Raw genomic sequence first — 15,509 nt, 5'->3', positions numbered from 1 at the left:
GCCGGGCCGAATCTTATATACCCTCCACAATGGATCGCATTTGTCGAGTTCTTTTCCCGGCATCTCTTCTTAGGCAAAAAAGGATATAAGAGAAGATTTGCTCTGCTATTAGAGCGATATCAAGATATGGTCCGGTTTGGACCACAATTAAATTATATGTTGGAGACCTGTGTAAAATGTCAGCCAATTCGAATAAGATTTGCGCCCTTTGGGGGCTCAAGAAGTAAAATAGAGAGATCGATTTATATGGGAGCTGTATCAGGCTATAGACCGATTCAGATCGTAATAAACACGTATGTTGATGGTCATGAGAGGTTCCGCAGTACATAATTTCAGGCAAATGGGATAATAATTGCGACCTCTAGAGGCTCAAGAAGTCAAGATCCCAGATCGGTTTATATGGCAGCTATATCAAGTTATGAACCGATTTGAACCATACTTGGCACAGTAATTGGATATTATAACAAAACACATCGTGCAAAATTTCATTCCAATCGGATAAGAATTGCGCCCTCTAGAGGCTCAAGAAGTCAAGACCCAAGATCGGTTTATATGACAGCTATATCAGGTAATAGACCGATTTGAACCATTCTTGGCACAGTTGTTGGATATCATGACAAAACACGTCGTGCAAAATTTCATCCCAATCAGATAATAATTGCGCACTCTAGGGCTCTTGGCACAGTTGTTGGATATTATAACAAAACACGTCGTGCCAAAATTCATTCAAATCGGATAAGAATTGCGCCCTCTAGAGGCTCAAGAAGTCAAGACTCAAGATCGGTTTGTATGACAGCTATATCAAAACATGGACCGATATGGCCCATTTACAATACGAACCGACCTACACTAATAAGAAGCATTTTTGCAAAATTTCAAGCGGCTAGCTTTACTCCTTCGGAAGTTAGCGTGCTTTCGACAGACAGACGGACGGACGAACGGACGGACATGGCTAGATCGACATAAAATGTCACGACGATCAAGAATATATATACTTTATGGGGTCTCAGACGAATATTTCGAGTAGTTACAAACAGAATGACGAAATTAGTATACCCCAATCTTATGGTGGAGGGTATAAAAATAGTATTGGAAACGGGAGAAACGTAAGTCTAGTACCGTATTTGGTACTATTTCGTACTTTCTTTACAAAGTGAACTAGAGCTCTGAAATTAAGCATGTTGGTACAACTACGAAATATATGATGGGTGACTAAATGTTTTTTTTCGCAAATCATACATTTTGGCACCAAAAAGGATAAATAGTACGAAATAGCTTATTTACTTTTGCATTAAACTGTGACTTATACAATTAAATAATTTGGTAACAATTATCGTAACTTGACAAAAATCCGATAAGTTGTACCAAATATGAAATGCTGAAATCGCATGACATAATTACTAGGTAGTGTACAGTAAACAGCTGAGTTAAATTTTTCTCGCGAAGTGCACTATCTGTCAACGAGTTTTGGTTGTGTGTGTTTGTATTTTAGTTAAGAAACATAACACACATAAACAACGAAAGATGGCGCCAACTTGTAACATAAACAAAATCAGAGTTGCACTAATCACTGATTTTGACAGACAGTGCACTCAATATTTTGTTGTTGGGCAACTGCCACTACCTGTAAATGAATATATCTTGTGAAATCATACCTGGAGTGGAAGAAAACGTACTTAAGTGCTGTAATTTGTACTATTTGGTACTTTCTTTATAGATTGAGCTACAGGCAGTATGTGCCGGGTGACTAGATGATTTTTTTGATATTCGTACATTTTGGTACTAAACCGTACAAAATGGTACTTTCTTTACGGATTGAGCTAAGGGTTTTAAAATTGTGATACAGTAACACCTTGACAGTATATATCGGCCAACTAAAGTTTTTTTAATTCGTACATTTAGGTACTAAAACTTTAAAAATTTTAGTTTCTTTACGGATTAGGAAAAGCTATTAAAATTGCAATACAGTTACAACATGATATTGGGTGTAAAATGAGGGCAGCGAGGTGACCGGGCATATGCTATTTGTTTAATATAAAAAAGTTAGCTTTCTATGAAGTTAGTAAAAGGTATAAGTTGAACCATACAATGATGGAAAAAGGACGGTACTTTGCCGATTCCGTCTGGAATTATTTTATTCACTTTATTGGCAAATATATTTGGTACTTAAAATATTGACGCAATTATAAAATATTTGTTCTAATATACCAAAAAATTTTAATACGATTAAGCGGCGAAAATGGATATAGTAAAAACAAACATGATAAAGTCTCTTGTGTGGTAAAGGATGCTATGTCGGTGTATTCATATGAAAACCAATTGGGTATGGAACCAATTGCTGAATACAAGGAATTCAGGTTGGTCACGGTGTAGCATTATTTTTAGTAATTAATAATTGTAATTGTTAACTTAAATAAACGAAATAAAAAATAACACTTTTTCAATGGCATTTTGTGGAATGGATTATTCAAAAACGATTTGGTATAAAACCGATACCGTTTTGATACTAAAACCAATAACAGTTTGGTATGGAAATCATACCAATTTGGTAATAAGGCTAGTACCAAATGGTACTAATCTTTTTATTTTTCATCCATACCATGTAGTATACGGTGTTGCTTTACTATCAATACCGTATGGTACTGAAATGAGCACGTTTGGTTTAAAATTTTCTCTGGGTGTACATTCGTATCATAAAAGAGTTAACAATATAATAAGAGGAAGTGTCACGTGTCACTTTCGAAACATACCTAAGTCACAAGTGTAGGAAATTACAAAAAAAAAAAATATTTACTAAATCTGGGGTGTAATTCTCACATGAAGATTAATTCCGTTCCGTGAATATAACGAAGGCACTTTCAAAACATACCTAAGTCACAAGTGTAGGAAATTACAAAAAAAAATTATTAACTTAGCCTGGGGTGTAATTTTCACATCCGCTATTACGCGAGGTTTTGCTTGAAGGTGAATTAATTCCGAGCTTTAAATACCCACTACAGCAATATTAAAGACATTTGTTGACCCGTCTTGGATCAGAGTTTTATTAAAAGCACCTTACAAATATTTGGTCTGAGAACTTTAAACCCTTTTTTGGGTTTGTAAATTTGTCATAATTTGGAAGACTTTCTATTAAAAAACCAACGTTTTGCCTATGAACTGTCGAATTGTTGGTTAATCCAATAATTTTTTTTCAGAAAAGCAAATTTTAGCACCAAATTTTATTTTGCCATTAGTCTTAAAAACAATCGATATTGACGCATAAATTTAACTATCGATAATGCCATCGATAGTTTTGCAGCTCTACTTAAGCACCACAGACAATACATAGATAGATAAATTATCGACTCTTTTAAGGGGCACCAAGTACAAAGATTCGAAATAAACGAAGAAAATTTAGAAAAGAGAGCATTTCAAGAGAACTATGTACGAACAACGAATATGATTTAAACCTGTTTACACTGCTCATTAAATACAGCTGATTTTATAAAGGTAAAACAGATGATCGAGCCATTAAATCCGGATTTAAAGAGAAGTGTTAACAGGGTTTTAGCTTGTTTTTAATCGGTTGCTGACTTTTTTTTTTACTTTTTATCTTGAAATTAGTGCAATATACAATAATACAATACAATTCCCTTTTCTACTCTCTTAAGAATTAAACAAAAGAAAACATCAGATTTCAAATCGTTGTTCGTGGTGTAAACTTTTCATTAAGCAATGCGGTAGACCTCTTCAAGTCTAGATTAGGCATATAATTTTGAAATTCTCAAAACCCCCTTTTTGTGACCATCTATTATTCGTTACCCTTCGGGCCTGATATTGAAGACTTAACTTACATGTCGCTAGAGGCATACCCGCAAATTGCAGTTTCCTTAGAATGTGTAAGGAAGTTCCTTGTCTCGCAAGATTGTCCGCTTTACAATATCTCTGTGGTCCGGCACTCAGAGCAGGTGAATATTAAACTGTTCAGCTATATCGTTGAGAGATCTGCGACATTCGAGGGGGGTTTTTGAATTCAGAAATGCGTTCTCCAGGGATTTAACGGCTGTCTGAGAAGATATTTATGTCAGTCGGTATGACATTATCATTCCCCCACTTCTTTAATGGCAAGGATCTCCGCTTGATACACGATACAGAGGTATGGTAACCTTCTTGATATATCTATTCCTAGTTGTTCAGAGTACCGTAACGCCTACCTGGCCGTCTATACTGGATCTATCCGTTTAAAAAGTCTATGTATTTTCTGCCACTGGGTATATTGTAGTTCCAATCGATTTTATTAGAAATAGAGACTCAAAAAGCGGCTCAGGCAATGTGTAATCTGTATCTGTAGCCGCCGCATGACCAAAGAGAAAGCTCCCTTGGCCTCCCAGCAATGGTCGCAGGTGGACTTTTCAAGTGCCGTCAACAAGACCACAACAGCATATAGCATTATAGGTCTGACAACGGCAGTATGTACTCAGCGCATGACATAAGGTTTGAATTCCCAACTTTTGTCAATAGCTCTCTTGCAGATGTATAGGGCAAGAGTAGCTTTTCTTGCACTTTTCAAAATGTTTTATTTGAAGTTTTATTTCCTATCCATTAAAACACCCAGGTATTTTGTTCTTTCAATAAATGGAACATTCTTTCCGCCGAAGGAGACAGGTGCCACTGCAGGTAACTTGTATCTCCTGCTGAAAAGAATTTCTTCTATCTTGCACAGATTTACACCTATACCACTTTCGGTAGCCCACTTCGCTGGCGCACATATAGCTTCCAGAAGTATACCTCTTTTAGTGATGGGAAACGTCATCAGCCTTCGTGACCACTTTTAAACCTTTTTCTTCCATAGACAATAACATATTGTTAATGGCTATATTCCAAAGTAGAGGAGACAGTACACCTCGTTGATGTGTTCCTTTGCTGAACCATCTTTTTAGATATACAGATTCCAAAACTGCCGTAATGCATCGTTTAGTAAGTAAGTAAGCTTTCTTATGCTAGTGTTGATGCCTAGAAACTCAAACTCACTTATGATTGAAGTCGGAGTCGAAGATCGTGAAGGGCTGTTTTAGTGGACTTGCCCTCACTACATATATGTATGCTGTTGTTGCGACAGGCGTTCTTTCGGGATCTTTGTCATAAGATATGATTCTATCAACCTCCCCAGAGTGTGCAGCATAAAGGATGACAGAATAATAGGACGAAAATCGTTCGCCTTCGTGTGGTAAGGTTTTCCTGCTTTTGGAATGAAAATGACCTTTGTATATACGACATGCTGATACAAGCAGTGTATAGCTCTCTAAGCCAAAGAATAAAGCTTGTAATTCAACCGGCGGTACACCATCAGGGCTTGGAGTCGGAACTTTTTATCGCCCAAAAGATTTTCGACTCAGACACAATTTCTCCAATAACCTCAGACGAATGTACATATATCAATGAAAAACTCTTATGGCGCCAAGTTGTCCGTTCAGAGTTTCCTCATTAGACATTGTCCATACATTCTCCGACTTCTGCATATAACCCACTGTAAAAGATTTTGTGGATAGGATCTTCGTTAGCCTACAGGCCTCGGATGTATCCTCCACGGAGCAGCAGAATTCCACCCATGATTTGTTCTGAGCCTTTCTCAGCTTGCGCTTGTATCTTCTTAGCTCAGCCTTATAGACGTCCTGTGCCCTTGTGTATTAAGTCCAGTTCTGGGACCCACCATGGCTATCGCTGTTTGCCCCTTGTCTTGGATCTAGGACACGCTGACACAAGCGGGTCTTTCAGGGCTTTTGTGATCCGTATGACCGTTATGTCTATGTTCTCCGCTGTTTTTACTACCTTTTCTGGTCTAGTCGTGCAGGATGTGTGCCGAAATGTATCCCAATCTGGCTTTCTTCTGTTTAGCCGATGGACCACTTCCGCAGAATTTTCTCTTAGGCTGAAACTAATATAAACCGACCTTTATTACCAGGAACAGGCAGGAGGTACTAGATATTACCTTTGTATCGGAAGATATAAGCGCAAGAATATGCGAATGGTAGGTCTGATTGAAAAGAACCCCGGACCTTGGTTCTGTTCGGTTTGCCACAACCGCCTCCATCATCGGTCGTTTCGGTGAGGTGTAATCGGTGCATCCCGGCATATACGGGGTGACTATGAGCACCACACAGGCTGGAACTTTGAGCTCCGATTTGTGTGGTGCCCATCGTTATCACGGGAAGCTTAGCTGAAAGCTACCGGTCGCGTCCACAGGTTGCGGATGGTGGAAAGCTCCGTTTTTTATGCGGAGTAGCTGCAAATGCGGCCGCGGGCAGTCAGCGATTTTCGAGAGGAGAGTCTCAGTGAGGAGTCAGGTGGCACTGGCTCTTAATTAAATACTGAGTGCCAATGATTCTCGAGATGACAAGGCGAGTTATTGGCGCCTTCAAATAACCAATGGCCAACATCAGCGTCTGTTCCCAGGTTAGGGGCGGCTGAAGGCGATCGTCGGATCATTGAGCAAGCGGCTCGCCACAACGAGGGATACATGTACAATTCTACGAAACCCATGCGGTTGGGGCGCTGGGCCTGTAATCCGCCCCCGGAAAACTATGAGAACTACTATGAGAAACAAAGGGATAGTAAAAACGGACCCCCCCCAACGTTGACGACCCAAGCAAACGAAAAAAGGACCATGATTTTCGGATCTGCACCTGGAATGTCCGCACTTTTTATAGGGAAGGTGCAGTATACGCGCTGGCGGATGTATTAGAGAAGTACAAGGCAGATATTACCGCCTTGCAGGAAGTGCGATGGACTGGGAATGGCGTCACTATAATACCAAACGGCGACGAACTATACTATAGCTGCCATAACACGAGGCATGAATTTAGCTGTGGATTTGTGGTTAGTCGGAGACTAAAACACCTTGTCTCCAGCTTTACTCCGGTGGATGAGAGGCTAGCCACAATCCGCATTAAAGCCAAATTCTTCAACATTAGCCTTATTTGTGCCCATGCCTCGACGGAAGACAAGGACGAGGAGATCAAGGATATTTTCTAGGATCGCCTAGAGCGAGAATATGACCGCTGCCCCGCCCATGATATTAAAATCGTTCTGGGAGATTTTAATGCGAAGATAGGGAAGGAAGACATTTTTAGTCCAACAGTCGGAAAGTTTAGTCTTCGCGAGATAACGTCCAGTAATGGGTTGAGGCTGATAGATTTCGCCGCGGCAAAAAACATGGTAGTTAGTAGCACCAGATTTCAACATAAAAATATCCACAAAGCCAGATGGCTGTCACCCGATCAAAACACGAGAAACCAAGTTGATTACGTTGTGATAGATGGAAGCGTGTTAGATGTACGATCGATCCGTGGAGCGAATATAGTTTCGGATCATTACCTTGTTGCAGCAAAGGTTCGCACCCGTTTGAACATGACGAGGAAAGTATGATCTGACACTGCACGGAAGCTGGACATTAAAAAGCTGCAAACACAAGAAATGGCAGCGGCATGCTCCACTCGGCTGACCCAACTGCTTGATGAAAGCACTCCTTGTTCCGATGATATAATGGCGCAGTGGCAAACAATTGCCCACACCATGGAAAATGCCGCGAAATCCGTACTTGGGTACCGGAAGCCTCCTCCAAAAAACCCATGGTACGACCAAGAGTGTCGAGATGCTACTGAAGCCAAGAATGCGGCATATAGAGCAACCCTGCAATCAGTAGCAACGCGCCAGATGAAGGAGAGGTATCGGGAGAAAAGGAGAGAGGAGAATCGTCCATTCCGCAGAAAGAAAAAAGAAATGGAAAGACGTGAGTGCGAGCGAATTGAGATGTACAGGAGTCAGAATGAAGTCCGGAAATTCTACCAAAGAATTAAACACCAAACCGATGGCTTTGGTGCAGGCACATCCTCCTGCAGAGACAAAGAAGGAAATCTGGTAACTGACACAGACAACATGCTGAGGATATGGAAAGAACATTTTACCCAACTGCTAGTGTCCGATGTTGGCGGCGATGAGGATACCGCAGAACCAATCCCTGATGATGGTATAGAATGTTTACCTCCTAGTCAGAATGAGGTCCAAGTAGCAGTAACTCGGCTAAAGAACAACAAGGGAGCAGGAGCCGACGGGTTACCCGCTGAACTATTTAAGACCGGAGGCGACACGCTGAGAAGGCGTATGCATCAGCTTATCTGCGAAATCTGGCTAGAAGAACGCATACCCGATGATTGGAACCTCAGCATACTATATCCCGTACACAAGAAAGGAGACAAGACGGAATGTGCCAACTACAGAGGAATAAGTCTCCTCCCCATCGCATACAAGATACTCTCGAGCGTACTGTGTGAAAGATTAAAACCTAAAGTCAAGGAGATAATTGGGCCCTATGCGGCTTTAGACCAGGTAAATCCACCCTAGGTCAGATATTCACACTGCGCCAAATCCTGGAAAAGACCCGAGAAGGACAAATCAACACCTACCACCTCTTTGTTGACTACAAAGCCGCCATCGATACTCCTTTACGTTCAAAGGTATTTCAAGCCATGTTTGAGTTTGGTATCCCTGCAAAATTAATAAGACTCTGCAGGATGACACTTGCTGATACGCGTTCCTCAGTAAGAATAGGAAAGAATCTCTCCGAACCATTTAATACCAAACGAGGTTTCAGACAAGGAGACAGCCTCTCGTGTGATCTCTTTAATATCCTGCTAGAGAAGATTATACGAGATACAGATGTGAATAGATATGGCACACTAATCACAAGAGAGCACATGCTACTCGCCTATGCCGCCTATATCGATATCATAGGTCGGTCACCGGAAGTAGTAACTGCAGCTTTTGAAAGAATCGAAAGAAAATGGGTCTGGCAGTAAATGGAGATAAGACGAAATGGATGGTTTCCACTCCCAAAAAGCCTTGTACAACCGAGCAGATAAAGAACATGGAGAATGTTGGGAACCACATCTTTGAGATAGTCAGTAACTTTACCTACCCCGTCACCGCCATAACCGAAACGAATGACACCAGTTTTGAGATAAAGCGAAGAATAATACTGGTAAACAGATGCTACTTTGGACTAAGTAAGCAGTTTAGAAACAAGGCCACCTCTCGACAGACGAAGACTACACTTTACAAGACACTGATACTACCCGTGCTGTTATATGGTTCTGAAGCATGGGTTCTTGTGAAAGCAGATGAGGCAGTGCTTGGAGTATTTGAGAGAAAGATTCTTCGTAAAGTATATGGACCAGTTTGCGTTAACGGAAAATATAGGCGACGTATGAACCACGAGCTGTATGAGCTGAATGACGACGATAGCATAGTTACACGCATCAAAATACAATGGCTGCGTTGGCTAGGTCATGTTGTCAGAATGGATGAAGAAGCTCGGCAAAGAAGTCTTTTGAAGGCAAACACGGTGGTACACGCAAACCGGGAAGACCAAAAGCCCGATGGAAAGATCAAGTTGTGGGAGACACCTCGAAACTTGATGTCAGAGATTTTAGAATGATGTCAGAGATTTCGAGTCGCTTGGAACGCTAAGATATATTCTGTCATAGTAAATTAAAGTAAAGTAAAGTAAAGTAATCGGTGCATGGAGTGGGTACATTTCCGATCTTCCTCTGGCCTTACATCACTACGGGAGTATAGTCACATTGAATATGTTGCAAGTAGCTGTGTGAACATAGACAGCAGTGGCTCAAATCGTCGTCATTGTCGCCTTCTGCGTCCTCGTCGACGAACTATGTGACCCCCCGACCTCTGCCTTGCGGCAATATATGCATCAACAGCATCGCAGCTCTAATATTACCAGGCCAGTGCTGGGAAGTGTATGTATTTTGCATTTGAATTGCAATGCTTTGAGATGTAAGATCGACGAGATAGTGGATTTTATGAGTCGGAAGAGCATGAGTTGGTTGCAGCGATCCAGGAACGCATCCCATCACGCTCGTCTACAAGTACCACTGCCTGCGTCGGGAAATTGGGCCGCACTTGAGGTATTCGACCGGCTGCTGCGTACATGATGTCTTGGATTTTTCTCTCAGCTACTAACACACTCGAGGGGGTGTCAGTTCACTGGCGGTCATTGGTGTACTCTCTGAAGCCGATTCAATCGACCCTCTTTTGATTGATAAACATTCGGCGCTCAGAGGTTATGAAGTCGAGTGGTGGGTCGATGGTGAGAATTCTGGGGAGGTGGTCTGATCCCAAATAAATGACGGATAAGTCACTCAGGAGATCAATGGATGCAATGGAAATATCTGGCGAGCTGTTGCACTTTCTCGTAATCCTAGTGGGGCATCACTGCGCAAAATGTGGAGCCTTCAATCTGCTCTGAAAAAACTATGCCCCGATAGTCGTTACTTAGGGGAGAATGTCATAAAACGTGACGCGCATTAAAGTCTCCTAGAACCAGGCGATTGTGGCCAGACAGTAACCCACTTATGTCGGGCCTGTACGCTTGGCCATTAACTGGGTCACTGCCAGCAACCGGCGGTATGTACACGTTGTATAGCTCTATTTCGGCAGTACCGGATCTGACTGCTATTCCTATACACTCCATGTTGGGGTCACTAGCGCCAGGCACAGGCGAGATGGGTCTATACTGCACGGAATGGTGTATCGCGAAGGCCAATCCTTTACCTCCATTCCTTAAGCGATCAACGATGTATTTGTGGGGAAATTACGAATGCCATCCGTGGCGCCGAATCATCCAAGGCGTTGGGCCCCGGCGGAATCTCTACACTGATGCTGAAGAATCTGGATTTACCTGGAGTTGACTACCTTAGTTAAGTTCTCAACCTATCTTTGAACACTCATATATTGTAGTTCCCGATGTATATAACGGGAGTCTGTACGACCCCCCCTTACACGGGTAAGGGGGAGTCGTACAGACCGATCTCCCTACTATCAGCAGTAGGCAAGATGTTCGAGGGACTAATCTTCCCGAGCCTTGTGGGAAAATTTCCATTTGCCATCAGCATGAATTTCGAACACTGCATAGCATAACAACTGCTCTGCATGCCATCACCGCACACATTTGCCTAGGCTTCAATCAGACCCTATCGAAGGCATTCGAAACGGTCAGTCATTCCAAACTATTTGAGGACAACGCCAATACGTCCCTCCAGTCAGGCCTGAAACTCTGGGTCGCAAATTACCCAAATCACCCCAAGTGCTGCCAGAAACCTAGTTAACCACGTGCTAAGCAATTGGCCGGTCTGTGGTAAGTTATGCAGCGCCAGTGTGGTCTCGTCAACTCTGTGACACGCAGTGGACTAATATACAAAACTGTTGGGCTGTCTCCTCAGTTCCTAGGAGACAAAGATCCTACCAGTACGACGACATAACTACATGCTGTCTAAGCAATACCTTCTGGGCTGTTATCGCAGAGACCATCCAAATCATCATCATCTTGTGGATAGGCATTCACCGGACAGAAGCCTTAAGGTAGATCTACAAGATCTAGAGCGTAAGGTCCAGCGCTTCAAGAGAGAACCTCTAGATCAAGCTGGCCCAGACAATATTCATTCAGACACGGTATCAGATGCGGTGGATACCTATCCGGTGAATGTGATCCTTGGAGAACGACCGCCTCCCATTGCACCTGAAGAAATTGACCTCCCCCGGCAAACCAGAGTACTTCTGTTTCAATATGTGTGTGAAGATAAATTCCGAATTTAACTAGTGGAGACACAAACCACTGACTTAACAGTTCTCTGTTACTGCCATTAGCAGAACACTGTTAAGGAACTTTGTAGGCAATTAATTAATTTAAATAAAGTATTTGTTCATAAAAATTAAATTTCAAACACACAAAAAACCAAAAAAAGATCTAGAAAATAATAAGGTGATCCAACATTATAATTTAGTTCCCTCGATAACGGCAAGGTGTACTAACAAGATAAAGAAAATTGTAAAATTCATTGATCCACTGTGCACAAATGGAAAATAGTAAGGCGATGAGACCGGCATCAAACGACAGCTAGGGAAGCCTAGTTTCCTATACATATGCAAACATTTTCCAAATAATCGTCTAACTATCGAATTTTAGCCAAAAACTTGAAAAAATTACCCAAAAAACTGAAAAAGTAAATTTTGCGTGAACCACTGTGCGAAAACGGAAAATAGTAAGGCGATGAGACCGGCATCAAACGACAGCTAGGGAAGCCTAGTTTCTCATACATATGCTCACATTTTCCAAATAATCGTCTAACTATCGAATTTTAGCCAAAAACTTGAAAAAATTACCCAAAAAACTGAAAAAGTAAATTTTGGGTGAACCACTGTGTGAAAACGGAAAATAGTAAGGCGATGAGACCGGCATCAAACGACAGCTAGGGAAGCCTAGTTTCCTATACATATGCAAATATTTTCGAAATAATCGTCTAACTATCGAATTTTAGCCAAAAACTTGAAAAAATTACCCAAAAAACTGAAAAAGTAAATTTTGGGTGAACCACTGTGTAAAAACGGAAAATAGTAAGGCGATGAGACCGGCATCAAACGACAGCTAGGGAAGCCTAGTTTCTCATACATATGCTCACATTTTCCAAATAATCGTCTAAATATCGAATTTTAGGCAAAAACTTGAAAAAATTACCCAAAAAACTGAAAAAGTAAATTTTGGGTGAACCACTGTGTAAAAACGGAAAATAGTAAGGCGATGAGACCGGCATCAAACGACAGCTAGGGAAGCCTAGTTTCCTATACATATGCAAACATTTTCCAAATAATCGTCTAACTATCGAATTTTAGCCAAAAACTTGAAAAAATTACCCAAAAAACGGAAAAAGTAAATTTTGGGTGAACCACTGTGTAAAAACGGAAAATAGTAAGGCGATGAGACCGGCATCAAACGACAGCTAGGGAAGCCTAGTTTCTCATACATATGCCCACATTTTCCAAATAATCGTCCACCTATCGAATTTTAGCCAAAAACTTGAAAAAATTACCCAAAAATTAAAAAAAGAAATTTTGGGTGAACCACTGTGTGAAAACGGAAAATAGTAAGGCGATGAGACCGGCATCAAACGACAGCTAGCGAAGCCTAGTTTCTCATACATATGCAAACATTTTCCAAATAATCGTCCAACTATCGAATTTTAAGCAAAAACTTGAAAAAATTACCCAAAAAACTGAAAAAGTAAATTTTGGGTGAACCACTGTGCACAAATGGAAAATAGTAAGGCGATGAGACCGGCATCAAACGACAGCTAGGGAAGCCTAGTTTCTCATACATATGCAAATATTTTCGAAATAATCGTCTAACTATCGAATTTTAGCCAAAAACTTGAAAAAATTACCCAAAAAACTGAAAAAGTAAATTTTGGGTGAACCACTGTGTGAAAACGGAAAATAGTAAGGCGATGAGACCGGCATCAAACGACAGCTAGGGAAGCCTAGTTTCCTATACATATGCAAATATTTTCGAAATAATCGTCTAACTATCGAATTTTAGCCAAAAACTTGAAAAAATTACCCAAAAAACTGAAAAAGTAAATTTTGGGTGAACCACTGTGTAAAAACGGAAAATAGTAAGGCGATGAGACCGGCATCAAACGACAGCTAGGGAAGCCTAGTTTCTCATACATATGCAAATATTTTCGAAATAATCGTCTAACTATCGAATTTTAGCCAAAAACTTGAAAAAATTACCCAAAAAACTGAAAAAGTAAATTTTGGGTGAACCACTGTGTGAAAACGGAAAATAGTAAGGCGATGAGACCGGCATCAAACGACAGCTAGCGAAGCCTAGTTTCTCATACATATGCAAACATTTTCCAAATAATCGTCCAACTATCGAATTTTAAGCAAAAACTTGAAAAAATTACCCAAAAAACTGAAAAAGTAAATTTTGGGTGAACCACTGTGCACAAATGGAAAATAGTAAGGCGATGAGACCAGCATCAAACGACAGCTAGGGAAGCCTAGTTTCTCATACATATGCAAATATTTTCGAAATAATCGTCTAACTATCGAATTTTAGCCAAAAACTTGAAAAAATTACCCAAAAAACTGAAAAAGTAAATTTTGGGTGAACCACTGTGTGAAAACGGAAAATAGTAAGGCGATGAGACCGGCATCAAACGACAGCTAGCGAAGCCTAGTTTCCTATACATATGCAAACATTTTCCAAATAATCGTCCAACTATCGAATTTTAAGCAAAAACTTGAAAAAATTACCCAAAAAACTGAAAAAGTAAATTTTGGGTGAACCACTGTGCACAAATGGAAAATAGTAAGGCGATGAGACCGGCATCAAACGACAGCTAGGGAAGCCTAGTTTCTCATACATATGCTCACATTTTCCAAATAATCGTCTAACTATCGAATTTTAGCCAAAAACTTGAAAAAATTACCCAAAAAACTGAAAAAGTAAATTTTGGGTGAACCACTGTGTGAAAACGGAAAATAGTAAGGCGATGAGACCGGCATCAAACGACAGCTAGGGAAGCCTAGTTTCCTATACATATGCAAATATTTTCGAAATAATCGTCTAACTATCGAATTTTAGCCAAAAACTTGAAAAAATTACCCAAAAAACTGAAAAAGTAAATTTTGGGTGAACCACTGTGTAAAAACGGAAAATAGTAAGGCGATGAGACCGGCATCAAACGACAGCTAGGGAAGCCTAGTTTCTCATACATATGCAAACATTTTCCAAATAATCGTCTAACTATCGAATTTTAGGCAAAAACTTGAAAAAATTACCCAAAAAACTGAAAAAGTAAATTTTGGGTGAACCACTGTGTGAAAACGGAAAATAGTAAGGCGATGAGACCGGCATCAAACGACAGCTAGGGAAGCCTAGTTTCTCATACATATGCAAACATTTTCCAAATAATCGTCTAAATATCGAATTTTAGGCAAAAACTTGAAAAAATTACCCAAAAAACTGAAAAAGTAAATTTTGGGTGAACCACTGTGTGAAAACGGAAAATAGTAAGGCGATGAGACCGGCATCAAACGACAGCTAGGGAAGCCTAGTTTCCTATACATATGCAAATATTTTCGAAATAATCGTCTAACTATCGAATTTTAGCCAAAAACTTGAAAAAATTACCCAAAAAACTGAAAAAGTAAATTTTGGGTGAACCACTGTGTAAAAACGGAAAATAGTAAGGCGATGAGACCGGCATCAAACGACAGCTAGGGAAGCCTAGTTTCTCATACATATGCAAACATTTTCCAAATAATCGTCTAACTATCGAATTTTAGGCAAAAACTTGAAAAAATTACCCAAAAAACTGAAAAAGTAAATTTTGCGTGAACCACTGTGCGAAAACGGAAAATAGTAAGGCGATGAGACCGGCATCAAACGACAGCTAGGGAAGCCTAGTTTCCTATACATATGCAAACATTTTCCAAATAATCGTCTAACTATCGAATTTTAGCCAAAAACTTGAAAAAATTACCCAAAAAACTGAAAAAGTAAATTTTGGGTGAACCACTGTGCACAAATGGAAAATAGTAAGGCGATGAGACCGGCATCAAACGACAGCTAGGGAAGCCTAGTTTCTCATACATATGCTCACATTTTCCAA

General features: G+C 40.5%; 1 protein-coding gene across 1 annotated transcript in view; it reads left to right on the top strand.

Annotated features, from left to right (window-relative positions):
* The first annotated feature begins 2,292 nt into the window (after window positions 1–2,292).
* The window catches only part of LOC106082520 (putative phospholipase B-like lamina ancestor), a 102,671-nt gene continuing 89,454 nt past the window's right edge, over window positions 2,293–15,509 (top strand). Inside the window, exons 1-2 of the mRNA XM_013245080.2 lie at window positions 2,293–2,357; window positions 4,331–4,448. Coding sequence (XP_013100534.2) covers window positions 2,293–2,357; window positions 4,331–4,448 — 183 coding nt within the window. The remainder of the gene's footprint in view (window positions 2,358–4,330; window positions 4,449–15,509) is intronic.

Source organism: Stomoxys calcitrans, chromosome 1, assembly GCF_963082655.1.
Source record: "Stomoxys calcitrans chromosome 1, idStoCalc2.1, whole genome shotgun sequence".
NCBI lineage: Eukaryota > Metazoa > Arthropoda > Insecta > Diptera > Muscidae > Stomoxys > Stomoxys calcitrans.
Note: the sequence above shows the minus strand (reverse complement) of the source record. Positions and strands in the feature narration are given on the sequence as shown.